We start from the raw sequence: 19,840 nt of genomic DNA, 5'->3' as shown, positions 1-19,840 counted from the left end.
TCCTGCCCTCCTCACATTCTCTGACCAAAACATGAACTTAGGAGATGTTAGGTCCCTTGATGGGAAGTTGGATTTTAAAGTCAACCCCATGTTTTTGTATAACAAATGTATACTTAAATTTGACCTAAGGTGCGCAAGGTTTTTTATTTAATTTTCCTGAGAAGGGATCCTTGTTTGGCATAACTATGGGACTCATTCAGTTGTCATTTGCATTCTCCTATGTTTCCACCTTCCAACCTACCACCAGCACAGTGATGCACTTGTGGAATCGCTATGGATGCATTGCGGCTTAAAACATTTGTGGATTAGGCTTAAAACATTTGCTTTTGGGCACATTACTCTCTTTTGTGCAAGTAAAAAATCCCTAACTCTTAATACACTATCCAGTAAAGCCCTAGAGCTAAACTTGCAATTGTGGCCATAATAGTGTGGATGTGCCCTGCTAAGAACAGCTTCACACCAGTCTTGGACACTTACACCAGTTTGCAATGTTAAGGAAGGTTCTACAAATAAAAGCACTTTCTACATTCATGAGTATTCACTTTGCGCATGCTAATTGCATATGTACGATCACCTAGAAGACTGCAGCTTTGTTAGTAACTAGTCAGTGGTTTCAAGTTGTGCTTAATGGCAGAAGTTCCAGCTGCAGCAAAGTTTGGAGGAAACCAGCCATCAACAGTGGCAGATTTTAATATGACCATTTTTTCCTTATTATTAGGCTGCAAGTTACTTTTGCAGCTAAAACCAGACATAGGCACAAACACCTCCTAGCTTGCATATGTCTTAACTTGCTGCTCTACAACTGTATCAAAAATGGTGGAAACCTATGAAGAATTATAACCTGAAGTGGGTGCTACATCTGCACATCTCTGTTTTTTGTCTTTCTGTTTTTCGTGTGACATTATCCTTGCAAGACTCCATGCATTCAGACAAATAGCCTGCTGCTTTACTATCTCTTTGATGAAACAATAGTGGTGAATGCTCTAGGGTGGGTTTTTTTGGGGGGGGGGTTGTTCATTTATTTTATGTCCATATGCTCTCATCTGTTCCTGTTTTAAAAATTGCAGCATGCTCTTATCTGTAATTAATAATGCCACAAACTCTTACAAAGTCTGTGTGGGGCGGGCAGGACTCTTCATTCTCTCACACACAAATGACCTGGAAAGTCTTCCTTGTGCTCAGAGAGTTGGCAGAGGAGGAGCTGACTGAGACTGGGGCTGTGATACCACTAGCAGGGTAATTGGTCCAGGCTCCCATGGCTGATGTTTCAGAGCCCATGGAGCCCCAAGGTTGGTTGTCCAAATGCTGCACATCAAGCCTCACTTGCTGTTGGAATTGAATTACCATTCCTCCTACTACCATGAGCAGAGATAGACTGCAGAAAGGCAAACAAATGCTGTTCAGTAATGTTTTATCCTGGATTGTTTTGTTTGATGTTTTAAAGTGGTGTAAAGCATTTTGAGATTTTTAAAATTTAAAATACAAAGTTGTTTAGGAATGAAATGAATAATAATAATAAATTCATTTTCCTTAACTTTTTCAGGTAAGAAAACATGGTGCATCTGCTACTCACCAAGCAGATGAATCTGCCAAGTCAAGCCCAATGGCAGAGACATTAAAAACAATGGACAGTGATTTGCGCATGAAGGTGGAGAAGCTGTTCAACATTGCATACTTCGTTGCAAAGGAGAACCTTTCATTTGAGCTCTTCTCAATGATATGTGCACTCCTGAGGAAGATTGGTATAAGACTAGGCGAGGCGCACACGAATGATGAGGCGGCGAAACAGATTGTGCATTACATTGCCGAAAGCCTACGTCTGGAACTCAGGGACAAATTGAGTAAAACAGAGTTCTTTGGGATTTTGGCTGACGGCTCAACGGATAGGTTGGCTGTGGCATCTGATATAATTTACTTTTATTATATATTTGAAGGTGGAGTGAAGTGCAGTTATGGAGCCATTAGGGAATGTACTAGTGAGAATGCAGTAGATGGGACATCTGCAATTGAGTCAGTTCTCCGTGACTACGTACCCGACTGGAAAAGCAAGCTAACGGCGATAAGTTTCGATGGGGCCGCTGCTAATATGGGGACTGTGTCTGGCATAGCAAAACAGTTCCAGGACAACTGTCCAGGTTTAGTGGCAGTTCACTGTGTAGCTCACCGACTGGAGCTTGCGATAGGCGACGCCTTCAAGTGTGTAAAATTTGCTAGGGTCGCCGAAGATGTCGTGTGTGGTATATACACATTTTACTACAGTCGTCCTGAAGGAGCGAAGGTGCTGAAAGATATCGATGAAGTACTGAGCGAAAAAGCGCTTCTCCACATAGGTATTCGCAGAACCAGCTGGTTGCAGTCAAAGAACCGTGTTGTGAAGGCATTAGCAAACAATCTCCCACTAGTGGTGGCAGATTTGGAGCAGATTGTGAGTGGTTCTGGTGCAGAGTCAGAACTGAAGGAGTACTTGGAGTGTTTGAAGTCAGAACGGTTTGTAAGGTTTTTGTTTCTCATGCACGATGTTTCGAACACACTCGTGAGACTATCTGAGGCATTTCAGAGGAAGTGCATGTCAGTTAATGATGTTGAAATCAGTTTGGCTTCGGCAAGAGAAAGGCTGCGGAGGATGGTGGAAGAAAGTGGCCCTCAGCTGCGAAAGTTTGACAGTACCGTGCAATTCGAAGATGGTGTGTTAGTGTACAGATGTGTGAAAATTGTTTGTAGCGCAAGCGAAATTGAGTGCTTTGAGGAAGATCGACGTGTCTTGCTGAGTTCAATTGTGGAAGGAATAGACAAACGGTTGGACAGTATCAGAAACGACAAAGTTCTACGAAATGTGGAAATATTTGACCCATGCAACGTACCCGAGCCAGTCGGTGAAAGGGACTCGTCTACAAGTAACCATGGAGAAAAAGAATTGAGTGAACTGGTGCAAGCATTGCCTATCAGTGTAAAAGTTGACAAGGAAGCCATCATGGAGGAATATCAGGATTTTAAAGTGTGGGCTCGTAATAAGAGAGTCATCACATGTGAAGAAGCTTGGCAGCGTCTTCAAGCAGAGTCAACAGCTTCTGATTCATATATTAATATATGTAAAGTTTTGAACTTTTTGCAGGTTCTCCCACTTAGTACTGCGGAATGTGAGAGGGGCTTTAACCAGTTAAATCTGATTAAAACAGACATTTGGAATAGTCGGCTTGTGGCTACTGTTGACGACTTACTAATGATCCAGATGAATGGCCCCAACCTGGAGGTTTTCAATCCTGAAAATGCAGTTAATTTGTGGTGGAAGGATGTTGCTGTAGAGCATATTGGAAGACCAGACTTTTAAAAAGAAAAACTATTTTCAAAACTGCAGTATGGTACCAATATTTTTTATTGTATAAGCAAAATTAAACATGTAAGTTCAGTTTATTCATTCACCTTTTGTAACAAACTTTGCAGTTATTTGTCCTTGTCACAGTACTCGTAATAAATTGTGCAGTAATCTTAGTAAATGAATTAGTGTTACGCTATTGTAATGATATATATATATATATAATTGGTTTATGGATTTAGCACTAGCACTACATAAAATATTACTGACATACAAAGCTGTGCTACATACAAGTGTAGCACAATATTTTATATAATGTGCACGCGCACACACACACATATACATATACTGGTATTTATAAATATTGGTTATTCAAATGACATGGTTGGCTGCTATTGCTAAGGCTGAGCCCCATATAGGTTTATAGGGTCCCAGTAGCAATTGCTATTAAAAATGTGATACTGAAAATGTGTCACTGGTGTGAATTGTGTATTGGTTTGCGTGTTTTGAAAAAAGATGACTGGAATTGGTAAAATGTGCAACTGAATCATTAAATATATTAACATTGACAATATATACAATTCAATTTTTGCTTTCTTTGTAATTGTAATAAAAAGAGAGGGGGATAGACCGTAACCTAAGTTAGAGGTGCTTTTGGCAACTGGCTTATATATTGAGTTTCTAACGTTGCTAGGGTGTTGGTCAACTAAATGTTACTTGGAATAGGCCCAATGAAATTAATAAAAATGAGTAAGCTGGGTCGATTAATTTCAGTAGGTCTATACTGAATAAAATATAGCTGAATACTGTACTGGAATGAATGAGGCTGTATGTCTTACGCCCATTTATTTCACTGGGTGTTCTCTGAGTAGGATGAAGTTGTCATTTTAACATTTAGTGGTAGCCATTTTTAAAAAAAATAACCGAATCCTTAAAATAAAACTACACCAATAAAACAATGCACCACAGAGCAACAAGATAAGATAAAAGAGCAGCATCAGGAGCTTTTCCACCCCCATCATTCAGCCTGCACTTGGAGATAAGTGAGGTTACAGGGAACCAGGCAGAGGGCCTTCTCGGTAGTGGCACCTGCCCTGTGGGACGCCCTTCCATCAGATGTCAAGTAAATGAGTAATTATTATTATTATTTATTTGTACCTCAGCCAAAACCGGGCTCAGAGTGGCTAACATCAATTGTATAACACATTAACATAAAATCAGGCAATCAATTAAAATGCATCCTAAAATCAGATCAGGAACAGAATAAAATCCAATCAGATGGCAACCCACAGATTAGGGTTGAGGACCTTAAATGCTCACCAGGCCCAACTGTTTGTGGTGAACTTATATGGGCCTGTGAAAAAAATTGGGAGGCCACTTTCATGCAAGTTCTTATGAAAGGGGAGAGGGAGTCAGACTGAACCTCGGCCAAAGGCCTTTAGAAGACATCTGAAGGCTAGGGAATATTTTGATGTTTGATGTCTTTCTATGTTTCAAGCCTTGGTGTTTGGTCAAAAATGCCCTTGATGCTATGAAGGAAACAGATGGCACCATTTGCACCTCTTGAGGCAGGCAGTTTGGGAAAGTGGGTTTTTAACAGAAAAGGCCTTGTCTCTCATCACCTGTCATGTCTCAGTAGACCCAAGAGCAAGGCCTCCCAGACCTCCTGGGAAGACTATTCTTGGAATGGGCTGGATCAGGCCTGTTGCCCTGCTAGTTCAGCACCCTGTTTTCATAGTGGGCAACCTGATACTTCTTTGAAAGCATGAAAGCAGGATTTGAGCACAGCAGCATTCTCCCCCTTTGTGATTCCCAGCATCTGGTCTTCATTAAGAGGCAAAACGTTCCCCATTGGCGGATGCCGGACATAGCCATTGTGGCCTAGCAGCCCTTGATAGCTCTCTCCATGAATTACTCTATATAGTCCTTTTCTGAAGCCATCCTCATTGGTGGCCGTCACTGGTGGGTCTTGCGGTAGCTAGCTTGTGCTTCGTAATCTCTTGAAAGCCAAATTATCTTACCTCATCTACAATAGAGTGCTGTTGGTTGATAGATTCAGCCCATAAATGTGCTTCAGTGGTTGAATTGGTTGGCACATGAGTACTGTTAGATTGTACAAGGGTTTACGATGGCTATATATATCCTGGATAAAATTCCTTACAGAGGTCACCCTCTGGAGTTCTGAGTATCGTAGTGAAAATTTTAGCTGATGTCATGAGCTCTAGGAAAAAGCTTTAGAGTAATGATGTGGATTTTCCAGAATTTTTTTTCTCCAGGTACTCTAAATTTGTATCACTATTTTTCCTTTGTATCACTCCACCTAGAGAGTAATCTAATTTAGGATGCTGAATGGGCCAGAGATTAAGACTGTAGGGTTCTAGCCAACAAATTTTACTCAGGGTAAACACACTGAAATTAATAGACTTGTTAGACCCACATTTAAAGCACTATTATGCCAGTTTAAACAATCATGGCTTACCCCAAACAATTTTGGGAAGTGATGTTTATGAAGGGTGGTGAAAGTTGTTAAGAGACCCCTATTCCTCTCACAGAGCTACAATTCCCAGAATTTCAGGAAAGAAGAATTGCTTGTTAAATCACTCTTGGGGATAGTAGTACCGTCAGAGGAATGGGGGTCTCTTAACAACTTTCAGTACTCTTAACAAATGACACTTCCCAATCAATGGATTGACAACATGATAACACTTGCAGCGTATGAATGGATTGCCTATAGACAGACTTCAGTTGGATATATTGATATCTGTAACAGGTTTATGCAGAAGGCAGTAGGTTATTAGCAGCCATATGTAAGGATAATATCACTTATATCTATACCATAAGCTGTAGAAATGAAATTGAATTTCCTTAATGTATTATACCAGGCTTCCTCAACCTCAGTCCTGCAGATGTTTTTGGCCTACAACTCCCATGATCCCTAGCTAGCAGGACTAGTGGTCAGGGATGATGGGAATTGTAGTCTCAAAACATCTGGAGGGCCGAGGTTGAAGAAGCCTGTATTACACTGTACTTTTGGCATGTTTTTTTCTTTTCCACATTTTTTAAAAAATTCCTTTTATCACATTTAAGTGAAAGCCTTTCAATTAAATAGCAATTAAAACAAAAACAAGTGGCACTTCCCAGGATTTGTTGGAGGAAGCCACGACTGTTTATGCAATATAATCAGGGCTTCTGTTCTGACACTACTCATTACTATGGAGTACTGTTGCCTTTTTAAAATAACACTTTGGCTGCCCATGGCAGCCATTCTGTGCTGTGACACCTAGGCACTTTTATCAAACTCTAGATGCTTTAAGACCACTATTTTCTCCGTCCCTGACTGCCCACCATGATTTTGGGGTGTGTGTGGGAGTTGTAGCCCAAAACCTCTTGAAGAGCACCAGGTGGGGAAAAGGACCGTGGAGATTACCATCAGGTCTCCAAGGTTTTGGATGGGCTGGGCTTTTCCAGCCCTACATAAGCATGCCAGTGATGGAAACTCTGGGACCTTTTGCACGCAAAGCATGTGCTCTTTTTATTTTTAGCGAAGCATGTGCTGTAACCATTGAGCTTCCCCTGGCATTTGAAGGATGGAATACACAGGCAGAAAGTCCTCTTCCAAATCTGCCTTCCAGGTATCTGAAAAACCTGCTGCCGACGGCTTATTACGTCCTTATGATAACCTCTCGGCACCATTGTAAAATCTTTTGCAGGAAGCCAGTGATGATGAAGATGATGAAGAAGAGCAAACCAGCAAACGGAAAAAAGTGGACTTCATCAATGTAAATTTGAAGATGGTGGAGCATTGGAAAGCAGCTGCAGAGGCAAGAGATGAGGCGGTTTGATTTCCTTCCCACTCTGTTTTTTAAGGGTAAAGGTAAAGGGACCCCTGACCATTAGGTCCAGTCATGACTGACTCTGGGGTTGCGGCGCTCATCTCGCTTCATTGACCGAGGGAGCCAGCGTACAGCTTCCGGGTCATGTGGCCAGCATGACTAAGCCGCTTCTGGTGAACCAGAGCAGTGCATGGAAACACCATTTACCTTCCCACCGCAGCGGTACCTATTTATCTATTTGCACTTTTTAAGGGTAGCGCTGATTAAATTGGGGTGCTGATCACCTGTCCTTGTGCCGATCCTACAATAAGTATCCTAAGATGCGGCACGCTCCCTTTGGTGTTAATATCTAGCGTGCCAAAGGTGGCTGAACTGTTACACCCTGGGACTGTCGGTTTCCACATTCCTTGTTTTAATTTTTAATGACGCGAAGAAAGCTGTGTCTGTCTGTCTCTCCTTAATTATCTTCCCATTGCTCTGTCCTCTTTTCTCCAGAAGCAGCTCACAGCAAAGCTCTTCCACGAGATCACCCAGGCTTTCAAAGCCTGCGTGGTAACAGCCAAGGGGGATGCCTCGGGGATGGAACCCGGCAAGTACAAAGTCACTGATGGCACAGGTGAGCTTCCAGCACTTCTCATCCTTGCCTTTTGCCCATAGTGGTGATAGAGAACCTACTCATGCAGCGGAATTGTGTGACACATGGGTTTACTGGACTGTACCATTCACAATGCGGGTGGTGCTGTGAGTTAAACCACAGAGCCTAGGACTTGCCGATCAGGAGGTCAGCGGTTCGAATCCCCGCGATGGGGTGAGCTCCCATTGCTCAGTCCCTGCTCCTGCCAAACTAGCAGTTCAAAAGCACATCAAAGTGTAAGTAGATAAATAGGTACCACTCTGGCGGGAAGGTAAACCGCGTTTCCGTGCGCTGCTCTGGTTCGCCAGAAGCGGCTTAGTCATGCTGGCCACATGATCCGGAAGCAGTACCTATTTATCTACTTGCACTTTGACGTGCTTTCGAACTGCTAGGTTGGCAGGAGCAGGGACCGAGTAACGGGAGCTCACCCCGTCGCGGGAATTCGAACCACTGACCTTCTGATCAGCAAGTCCTAGGCTCTGTGGTTTAACCCGCGTCCCGTAGTTGCATAGCTGGTACTATATAAAAGGGCTGGGTCACCCTTTGGGGAAAGCCTTCCCAAACCAAAATGCATGCAAGTCATTAAAACCCGAAGTTGTCCTTTCTGTGGTTTGGATGGCGTAGTCCGAAAAGATCCTGTGTCATGTGATTCTGCTGCTGCAAGTGCAGCTCAAAGTAGCATCACCAGGAACATTCTTCCTTTGTTTATTATGTACTGTTCACTCTACCAGTATCAGAGAAGGCTTAACTGCTGCCTCTCAAACTTTGCCTCTAAGGTGAGATTAAGTAGGAGGACCTCCATTTTCCCTTGTGCCGGCAGGGTGTCCACTGAGAACTCACTTCCTTTTTGTAAAGGTGCCTGTAGTCAGTTCCCTCTGCCCCAGGGGAAGTGCTGTAGCAAAGGGGCAAAGCACCTGCTTTGGGAGAAGGTCTCAGGTTCAGTTCCCAGTGGCATCTCCCAAGCAGAGCTGGGAAAAGATCCCTCTTTGAAACTCAAGAGTGCTGCTGCTAATCAGTGTAAAGAGTTCTGAGCCGTGTGGACAAATTACCTGGCACCATATAAGGCAACTTCCTATGTTAAAAGGTGGAAAATATAAAACGGCGTATAATACAAAATGCTTATCTAGTAACATATTAAAAATAGAAATACTGAAGACATGTCCTCCCCACGAAAAGATGGGCACTGCCAGAGAGGCCTGTATAGTTACCATATTACATATGGTATTACAGTGGTACCTCTAGTTACGGACTCGATCCATTTTGGGAGTGCCGTTCGCACCCCGAAAAGCCCATAACTAGAGCACCGCTTCTGCGCATGCACGATAGAGTGCTTCTGTGCACACACACGTGCAGCGAAACCCGGAAGTATACATTTCCGGGTTTGCTGCGTTTGCAAGCTGAAAAGACGCAACATGAACCTAACGCAACACGAGGTATGACCGTATAAAGGGTATTTAAGAGCTACCCCTCTGGCTATACAGGAGCCACTCCAGTAGGGGGAGCCAAAGGATCATCAGTTATTGCTAAAATTTTGTAGTGCTATTTCACCTACCCAAATGGTTCTGCAGGGGGTGCCCCACACATTCTGATATACTCCTTGTATGTATGTATGTATGTATGTATGTATATGTGTGTGTGTGTGTGTGTGTGTGTGTATATATATATATATATATGCTTTCGTAGATTTTCACGGGTACAGGAATGCAGGTTTTGGTGTCCTCGGGTGTCTTCCCGTGTAAAAGTTGGGGTGACACCCCAACTTTTACACGGGAAGACACCCGAGGACACCAAAAACCTGCATATATATATATATATATATGTGCGTGTGTGTGTGTGTGTACACACCCACCCACCCACCTCTGAGTTGTGTTCAAGGGTTAATAATTGGCCCAGTAGGTGCATGCATTCATTTAGGCAGCTGGGCATTTTGCAAAATGATTTGTTTGTTTATAACAGGGCAGTCAGGTAGGTCTTGAGATAAAAGATGCAAATGTTTTCAGACTCGCATGCAAATTGGGATTTTACTTCTTTTGTGTGATTCTTAAGTGTTAGATGCTGCTGACCTTCCAGTTCATTCTATTTAATAGTGCTGCCCCACTTTTTTTAACCCCCCCTTTAAAGTTCCTTGATCAATTTAAGTCCTGTTCTCATCTTACCACACCCATTCGCTCCCTTTTTATCAAAAGTTGTGCCGTGTATCCTCATCACCTTGAGGACTGTGATCTTGCTTTTTAAGCAAAATAAGTTCTCACTGAGATTCCTAGGAGGGTTGATGTCAAATTAATCCTAATTTTAGAAGTTTAGAGATAAAACACATGTGTGTGTGTACAAACACACACACACAGCCTTGTGTGCGCTCTAGAACTGCTTTGTTCCTTACTGCAAAGGAAGTGTTATGTCTGGTTACATAGGTTTGTTTTTCTGTCCTGTTTAGTGTTCAATACCCTGGTGTCCTTCTGCATTCGCGATCTTTTTAAACTGCTGCAGAAATTGCTCCAGGTGAAAGCTGCAAAAAACAAATCCAAGTAAGTTTTGTTTTTTTTAATTGGAGGATAAATCTTGTCAGTGACTACTACAACCATGGTTATGTCTCATCTCCACTGCTGGAGGCAGAATGCCTCTGAACGCCAGTTGCTAGGAATTGCATCTGAGGAGAGTTGCTGTTGCTTTCAGATCATGGATATTGTTGTTTAGTCGTGTCCAACTCTTTGTGACCCCACAGATCAGAGCATGCCAGGCACTCCTGTCTTCCACTGCCTCCCGCAGTTTGGTCAAACTCATGCTGGTAGCTTCTAGAACACTGTCCAACCATCTCGTCCTCTGTCGTCCCCTTCTCCTTGTGCCCTCCATCTTTCCCAACATCAGGGTCTTTTCCAGGGAGTCTTCTCTTCTCATGAGGTGGCCAAAGTATTGGAGCCTCAGCTTCAGGATCTGTCCTTCCAGTGAGCACTCAGGGCTGATTTCCTTCAGAATAGATAGGTTTGATCTTCTTGCAGTCCATGAGACTCTCAAGAGTCTCCTCCAGCATGGATGTAGTCTTCCCAATAAAATCATAGAATTGTAGAGTTGGAAGGGACCCCAAGGCTCATCTATTCAAACGCCCTGCAATGCAGAAATCTTAGCTAAAGCATCCGTGACAGATGGCCATCCATTCTCTGCTTAAAAGCCTCCAAGGAAGGGAAAGTCCACAACCTCCCAGGGGAGAACATTCCACTGTCGAACAGCTCTTATTGTCAGAAAGTTCTTCCTGGTGTTTAGTCGGAATCTCATTTCTTGTCACTTGAAGCCCATGGAGCATCTGGTGAGAACATGATTTTGGACTAGATAGGCCACTGGACTGATCCAGCAAGTCTCTCCTTATGTTCTTAACCCCCACCCCCAGGTTTGTTTTTTTGGGGTTTTTTTAGAATGCTACAGATCTTTCGGTGTCTAACTTCCCAGATTCTTGTCATGGCATAGAACGCAACTGCTTTATAATATGATCATGGGACATCCAGAAAGGGACTTGGAGAGCTCGGGGTAAAAGTATTTGATCCCCTGCTAAATTTGCCCATTTGCCCTCTGACGAAGAAATGACCACTCCATGACGGGCAAATTTAGCAGGGGATCAAATACTTCCCCCCCCCCATCACTGTAATTGGTGACAAACTTTATATTCTGGAGATTTGTTTGGCCTGCTGCTGGTGTCAAATTAAATGCTTCTTCTCCAGCACTCTGTTCAAATGGTAATTTTTGGATCACAACTAGGTCATTGGTCTCACTTGATGCTCTTGCTCTTGTTTTGAAAATATATCTATTTTCTCTCTCTCTCTCTCTCTCTCTCTCTCTCTTTCTCTCTTTCTCTGTGTGTGTGTGTGTGTGTGTGTATTTCTTTGATTGCCCTTGAATCTTCCCATCGTCTCCTTCCCTTTGAGCTGCATCCTTTGAGAACCACTACATTAAAACAACAACTAGGCACTATACAAATCAGTCAAGCCCTACCCACTGAATCTGAATAATCTGTTACTTACTGGCTGTTTACATGTGTATATTGGTGTTCACTCATTTTATGGATTTGTAATCCCAACATTCAGGGTCGAAAACATTTCCTTTTCAGGAGGGTTACAGAAAAGAGTTTTTTGTTTGTTTTTTTAAATCAAGACTGTAGCAACCCTAAAACAGTAATCAAAACTGTACTTGGAGAAGAGGAGAGAAATTATGGAGAGAATTTCATAGAAATGAAAGTTAGTTTATGGCAGCTTTGCCCAACCTGGTGCCCTCTGTCTTGGACTACAACTGGCCTTGGCTCCAGCCAGTATGCTTTGGCTGACGCTGATAGAAGTTGTAGCCCAAAGATGGTCTGGCTCTGTCTAAGCCACCTTCCTATGTTCCTGTCAGAGTGGTGGGGGCACGTGAGGTGCTGGACCATCTGCCAGTGGCTGGGTGCCCTGTTCCAGGCACCTTTCCGTCCCCTTGCAATCTGTTACTTCTCTTCTCAAATGTTCTGGCTATCCCCAAGAAACCCTCATGTCATCAGAGCTCAAGGATCATGGTGCTCTCAGAGTGAGAGAGGTGGCTGAAGGTTTGTCTGGGAGTCGGGGTTGGATTTTCTAGCTCCAACAGGGAATGAATTCAAACAGCTGGGTTAGTGGAGGGTACAATTAATCCTTTATTGCTTGCCGCGGGCATTTGATTCTCCTGCATTCTTTGGCGCTGCCATCTGATCTGGCTGGGTTTTTGGGTTGGGTGTGTGGGATTAGTGTTGCATGCCTGCTTTTCTGCACATGAACTTGGCTTCTGGGTATACTTGGCAGCTTTCCTGAACTAAACAAGGTCAGACCAGGTTAGGTGAAAAGAGGCCTCCCACTCAAGAGCATTTTGAAATTTTATTTCATCGAATTCATATACTGCTTAATTGTAAGAAGCAATTGAACCTCAAAAGCTGTTTACAGAAAGAATGAAACAATGGAATAATCGATGAAAACAACTATTTAAAACATAAAAACATAATCAAAATGCCTGCCAACATTCTACATGTCCCGATGGTTGTGCCTAAATAAAAATGTTTTTAGCAGGTGCCAGAAAGAGTACAGTGAAGGTGCCTTCCTATGGTCAATAGGCAGGGAGTTCCAAAGTTGGTTCTACTCAGAGTAGACCAGTTGAGATTGTTGAGCATGATTTAATTATTACAGTGGGTCGGCTCTGAGAAGACATCAGTTGGATGCAACCTGGGCTAACCAGTTAAATTCTGCTAGTACTTAAAAGGTCCTGAGTTCAAATGTCAGGCCAGCCATGGATTCGCTGGATGGTGTTGAGCAAGTTATTCACGCCCTCTCTGCCTCTGCTCCCTTACTATAAAATAGGTGTGGCATCTCCCTGTCTCCAAGGTCTGTAGTGAAATTGAGGTAACAACTGAAGTTTACCACGACAGCATGCTATAGATGGCATATTTTATCTACACAGTAGTGTGCATAGTCTGTACTGACACTGAGATCCAGCGCCGAGGGCCTTCTGGTGGTTCCCCTCATTGCGAGAAGTGAGGCTACAGGGAACCAGACAGAGGGCCTTCTCGGTAGTGGCGCCCGCCCTGTGGAACGCCCTCCCATCAGATGTCAAAGAGATAAAGAATTATCTGACATTCAGAAAACATCTTAAGGCAGCCCTGTTCAGGGAAGTTTTTAATATGTAATGCTGTACTGTTTTTAACACTGATTGGGAGCCGCCCAGAGTGGCTGGGGAAACTCAGCCAGATGGGCGGGGTGTAAATAATAAATTATTATTATTATTATTATTATTATTATTATTATTATTACTGCTATTTTATTTTTATTATTTTAGGATTCCTTCCAGGAAAAGCCAAATTCTCAAGACTTTAGCTAAACTTTGCAGATTTAGCACATTTTATGCTAAATTTCAGTGGCCATTGTCCAGACACTTTGAAGCCAACCTTCCTAGCGACGAGGGCTAGAAGCTTGTTTTAAAATGAAACTATGGGAGGGGCAGATGGAAGGTTGTGGTTCTCAGGATACTGATTTCTGCACCTAATTCTGCGAGGTGGTCAATTAAGTTTTATTCAAGTAGAATGAGCACCGCTAAGTGAGGTCCGTTAATTTCAATAGGTCTGTTCTGAGTTGAATAACACCCTCTGTGTCCCAGGTCCATGATGGACTCACCTCCGCATATAAACACACGGGAAGGCTGCCACCAGTTTTCATCTTGCGCTGCTATGCCTAAAGTACATTTCTGAGTACATTTCAAAGTGTTGGTGCTGACCTTTAAAGCCCTAAACGGCCTCGGTCCAGTATACCTGAAGGAGCGTCTCCACCCCCTTCGTTCTGCCTGGACACTGAGGTCCAGTGCTGAGGGCCTTCTCGGTAGTGGCACACGCCCTGTGGAATGCGCTCCCACTAGATGCCAAAGAGAAAAACAACTACCAGACTTTTAGAAGACATATGAAGGGCAGCCCTGTTTAGGGACGCTTTTAATGTTTAACTGACTATTGTATTTTAATATTCTGTTGGAAGCCACCCAGAGTGGCTGGGGAAACCCAGCTGGATGGGCGGGTATAAATAATAAATTATTATTATTCATTATTATAACACACAATATATTTCTTTTGTTCTTTAGAATGGTCCTTCCCTCTTCCAGTCCGCTTTGGGGAAAGCTTTGCTTAGACATCAAAACTCACCTTGGCTGTACCATCCAGGTAAAAGGTGGGGAGAGTTGATGGACTTGTTTAAAAAACTGCACCCGTCACTCCTCATCCCTGTGACAGTGCCTTATATGGAGTCAGACCACTGATGCCATCTAGCTTAGTATTGTCTGCATTGATTGATATCAGCTCTGTCCAGGGTGGCAGACAGGGGACATTCCCAACCCTAGCTGGAGATGTCGGGGATTGAACCTAGGACCTTCTGCATTCAAGGCAGATGATGTACCGCTGCGATATGGCCCTGCCCTTAAGAGATAGTGATGTAGGAAGCCGCTTTACACTGAGCTCATTGCACAATCATGCTTTGTTGGCTGGCAGCGGATCTGCAGGGTTGCAGATAGGGAGTCCCTCCCAGCCGCACCTGCAGATGTTGGGGATTGAACCTGGGGTCTCTTGTGTGCAAAGCAGATACTCCATGACTGAGTGATGCCTTTCCACTAGTTACAGCTGGTAGCAGGCTCTGAGTTCTGTCCCAGGGCAGTTGTGTCTGTTGTGACCAATGGGCAGAGGATGGAGTGAGCTATGGAACAGATATGATGAAGGTGATGATGATGATGATGATTTATTTATACCCTGCCCATCTGGCTGGGTTTCCCCAGCCACTCTGGGCGGCTTCCAACAAAGATTAAAAATTCTTTAAAATGTCGCACATTAAAAACTTCCCTGAACAGGGCTGCCTTCAGATGTCTTCTAAATGTCAGGTACCGTATTTTTCGTCCCATAGGACACACCGGCCCATAGGATGCACCTAGTTTTTTTTGGGGGGGGGGAAATAAAGGAAAAATACGGGCCTGCATTCGCCCCATAGGATGCACCCAGATTTCCCCTTCATTTTTGGAGGGGAAAAAGTGCGTCCTATAGGGCAAAAAATACGGTAGTTGTTTATCTCTTAGACATCTAGTGGGAGGGCATTCCACAGGGCAGGTGCCACTGTCAAGAAGGCCCTCTGTCTGGTTCCCTGTAGCTTTGCTTCTCGCAATGAGGGACCCGCCAGAAGGCCCTCGGCACTGGACCTCAGCGTCTGGGCAGAACGATGGGGGTGGAGACACTTCTTCAGGTATACTGGGCCGACGCTGTTTAGGGCTTTAAAGGTCAACACCAACACTTTGAAATGTGCTTGGAAACATACTGGGAGCCAATGTAGGTCTTTCAAGACAGGTGTTATATGGTCTCAGTGGCCGCCCCCAGTCACCAGTCTAGCTGCTTCATTCTGGATTAGTTGTCGTTTCTGGGCCACCTTCAAAGGTAGCCCCACGTAGAGCGCATTGCAGTAGTCCAAGCGGGAGATAACTAGAGCATGCACCACTCTGGCGAGACAGTCTGCGGGGAGGTAGGGTCACAGCCAGCGTACCAGGGGGAGCTGGTGGACAGCTGCCCTGGATACAGAATTGACCTGCGCCTCCATGGACAGCTGTGAGTCCAAAATGACTCCCAGGCTGCGCACCTGGTCCTTCAGGGGCACAGTTACCCCATTCAGGACCAGGGAGTCCTCCACGCTAGCCTGTCCCCTGTCCCCCAAGAACAGTACTTCTGTCTTGTCAGGATTCAACCTCAATCCATTAGCCGCCATCCATCCTCCAACCGCCTCCAGACACTCACACAGGACCTTCACCTCCTTCACTGGTTCTGATTTGAAAGAGAGGTAGAGCTATAAACTATAGTTGTTGCCTCCAGAGGAAAGCAAATCAGGCCTGCAATTGTGGTTTGGCTGCTTTACTCTTGGAAGTACTCTCAATTGCAGTTAGTGAAATCCAATGTCTGGCCTGGTCTCTCGGTTGAACATTGTGGACGGAGGGGCACTTGTGTTGTGTGCCTCTGCCCAGCTTAAGAGAGAGATGTACAATTTGGTGAGATTGCAGCTTGTGAGCCTCACCCAGGTTTTAATGCTTCCCGCACATTCTGCCCATTTCTGCAGCTCCTCTCATGTTTGACAGAAGCCTCTGTGGGAGCGGCTGTCCTCCAGCACGTCAGCTCCATTGTGCCTTATTTCTTGACTTTTCCAAAACAAACTCGGATGCTGCTCAAGGTGAGTTCGGCAGCTGGTGCTTTATTTATTTATCTAGTTTTAATGCTGCTCTTCAGCCAAAAAAGCAGAATAAATACTCCCATAGCGGCTTACAAATGTCAGCGATAAGTGATAAGACAGTGCCTTCTAATCTAAAAAGACACGGCACAAAAGGAAAGGTGATTGGGAGGGAGGAGGAATGAAGTAAACCCAGGCAGAATTTCTTAATTCAGAGGCAGCCTTTGGATGTTGTTGAGCTAACAACTCCAGCCATTCTGGCCAGTGGTCAGGGATGATGGGAGTTGTAGTCCAGAAACTCCTGGAGGGCACCACATTGGCAACTTTGATCTTAAGTTCTTTAGAAGAGGAAGAAATACCCTCTGAAAGTATCATTAGAAGAGGCGCTCACTCCTGTGTGAGAGGAGATGGTAGTGTTCCTCAGAAGCTGCTTGCCAACTATTGTTTTGTAAGAAAATAAACATGAGTCAATAATTAGATCAAAAATGTGCCCCCAGTTATCAGAATATTATCAGTTGATACACATCTACAACTGATTGACTAAATGTGGCAGCCCTATTTATATTAATATTCATTGTTGTTTGCTCTCCCTTCACCCTAAGCTTCCAGGACAGGTTGTATGGAGAACAGAGGTGGTCTGTGTTTTGAGATTGGGTGGAAGCTAGTGGACTGGGAACCTGTCTGCTGGTCTCTGTGTGCATTTCTTAATTCTTTTCTTTATTTCCAGCAAGCTACCCGTCTCTGGAGCACAGGCGAGGAAACCGTCAGGGTGCTGGCTTTCCTGGTGCTCAACAAAATCTGCCGGCATAAAAAAGATGTCTACTTGAACCCAGTTCTCAAGGTAAGGTGGTGGAGAAAAGCCACCTCAACGTATGCATGCCATACTATTGATGGGAAGGCATTGGGTCCCCTATTGTCTACTGTGAGTCAAAAGGCTCAGGATCATGACGGGGGAACCTGCAGCCCTGAAGATGATCATGGATTCCCACCAGCCCCAAACAGCATGGTTAGTGCTCAGGAATGATGGGAGTTGTAGTCCAGTGATACCTGGAGGACCACAGGTGTCATGGCCCCAGAAGCTGGCCCCTCTTACTCCCCTAAAGAAGACATGGATGAGGAAGAAATACACACTGCTGCACGCCATGGGCGTAGCCAGGGAGGTGCAACTACCCCCCCCAAATATCAAGTAAATAAATAAAAATACTTAACTAATTGACCGATTGCATCGCAGGTAACCTGGTTCTGCTCTCCCTATATAAAGTCTCTCCCCACCACCACCCACTCCTGGCTATGCCTATGCTCCACACCCCTTCATGCCCCTGCCGTGGCCTGAGGATAGAGCACTCCCGCCTTCCTCAAACTCCAATGAGCGCTCCCCATAACACCCCTGTCCGTTCTGTACTGTAGAAGTCAGTACCTGCAGAATCAGATTTTTAAGCCAGCTTCAGAGTTCACAAGGAGGTTGGTCCAGCAGTAGTACAGTAATACCTCCATGAACGTCCGCCTTGTCTAGCATCCATTCTGGCAACCGGAATGGGTTACTTCCAGATTTGCCGCTTGCAAAAGCGCAGAAGCGCTAAATCGTGCTTCATGCATGTGCAGAAGCGCAAACTGCTCTGTGCGCATGCACAGGCGTCGCACTTTGCCCTGCATCCTTTTCAGCTAGCTGCTGGGGCCCTGGAATAGATCCCGGCCACAAAACAAGGTATGACTGTAGAGGCCTTGCCGCCATACACTCAGGGCCTTGGCTGAAACAATGTCTTTCCATAGCTCAGTCACCAGGGCCTACTGGGAGCTGTCCTTGGTCCTGAACTGCCTTGATTCCTCTTCCCTACACTGCCCTGGACTTCCTTTTTGGCTGCTCAGACTTGCCCTTCTTAATCCGTTTACTGCCTTCACTTACCTGGCTAGCACCAAGCCCTGCTAGAACAGGATATATATGAATGAATGGATGGATGGATGAATGAATGAATGAATGTTTTTTGATGGTCAGAGGCCTATAAAGTAGAGCAGGATAAAAGCTCCCACCTGCCCCTCCTTTAGATCTGATGGCAGCTTCAAACAGTGGGCACAGTCAGCTATGGGCCTCCATATACTTTGCTGCTGCTTTTTAAAACCATGGCAAGTCTGCCTTCCGGGGTACCTATCGAAACCCAGCAGTGTAAAAAAGAAAGAAAAGAAAACTATTATTTTCCAAGAAGCCTTCTAAGTAGAGGATCTTTTTTATTTTATCTCAGTCGGCGACCGTATTGGATTTAAAATTCTTTTTCTACATTTAAGTTTAAGGCGCATGCATTTTTAGGGACTACTGTTGATTTGAATTATCTTTTGAATGATTTTTAATGCTTGTTTTTAATGGCCTTTTATTGAATGGCTTTAATGTATTCTTGCCAGACGCTCAGAGGTTTTATATTACAGTCAAGTGGCCTATATAGTTTTTGTTAAAATTAAATAAACTTTGTTCTGGTTTCCTCCAACCCCCTCCCCCGCAAACTCCACCTTTTTCTTTATAGCAAATGTATATTTCCTACGTGAAGAACTCCAGGTTCACCTCCCCCAATGTCCTCCCTATGATCAACTTCATGCAACGGACTTTGACGGAGATGTACTCCCTCGACACCTCCGTCTCCTACCAGCATGCCTTCGTCTACATCCGCCAGCTGGCCATCCATTTGCGCAGTGCCATGGCCATGAAGAAGAAGGCAAGTTACAATGCTGCTTTCCAAATCTCTGGTGTGGCCGCATATGGAATACTGTGCACCGTTCTGGTCGCCTCAGCTCAAAAAGGGTATCATAGAGCTTTGAAAAGGTTCAGGAAAGGGCAACCAGAATGATCCAGAGGAGAGGTTTTCAACCTTTTAACCCAACTTCTGCGGCACCCCTGTGGGGCTCAGGAGCCCAGTTATGTCGCCCCTTGCCTTCTTGTTTATCCGTCTCTTGGTCTTTATTGAGGGGGTGGTGGAATAAAATGAGATATCCCTCACAACAACAGCCTGGCTTTATCAGCTGTCTTCTGATCTGGCGTGTCTTCTGTTGATATATGAAATCTGCATTTCATCGCATTAACTGAAAGCCCCACCAAGTAGCAAAGAAGATTATAAAGTCTCCCCACTTTGTCCTCCCCCCCAACCCCCCCATCTTCTTTTTGGCAACCTGTCATTTGCCCCCATTTTTGTATCTGTTGCAGCCTGGGTCCTCCTAGACTCCCATTAGAGCTGTGTGTCTCCTGTTCTCCCCCGCCACTCAGCCACCAGAGGAAAAGTAAGATAGGGTGGGAGAGAGCAGGTAATTCCCCCCCTATCCCTTTCCATCCCCAGATTGGGGTCTCATCCAGTCTGACGTGGAC

The 19,840-nt window shown here is 44.6% G+C and overlaps 1 protein-coding gene across 4 annotated transcripts in view; it reads left to right on the top strand.

Annotated features, from left to right (window-relative positions):
• NOC2L (NOC2 like nucleolar associated transcriptional repressor) overlaps positions 1-19,840 on the top strand; it is a 78,474-nt gene that overhangs the window by 13,332 nt on the left and 45,302 nt on the right. For 3 of the 4 annotated variants that reach the window (XM_081923567.1, XM_081923565.1, XM_081923566.1), the window contains exons 4-10: positions 7,024-7,134; positions 7,642-7,762; positions 10,215-10,305; positions 14,387-14,465; positions 16,387-16,497; positions 17,222-17,335; positions 19,008-19,196. In XM_081923567.1, the coding sequence (XP_081779693.1) occupies positions 7,024-7,134; positions 7,642-7,762; positions 10,215-10,305; positions 14,387-14,465; positions 16,387-16,497; positions 17,222-17,335; positions 19,008-19,196 (816 nt within the window). Of the gene's footprint in view, positions 1-1,543; positions 3,495-7,023; positions 7,135-7,641; positions 7,763-10,214; positions 10,306-14,386; positions 14,466-16,386; positions 16,498-17,221; positions 17,336-19,007; positions 19,197-19,840 lie in introns of those variants that run through there. The other variant, XM_081923568.1, reaches the window with a different exon arrangement.

The sequence above is a fragment of the Podarcis melisellensis genome (assembly GCF_964234715.1).
Source record: "Podarcis melisellensis genome assembly, chromosome: 8".
NCBI classification, from domain to species: Eukaryota; Metazoa; Chordata; class Lepidosauria; order Squamata; family Lacertidae; genus Podarcis; species Podarcis melisellensis.
Note: the sequence above shows the minus strand (reverse complement) of the source record. Positions and strands in the feature narration are given on the sequence as shown.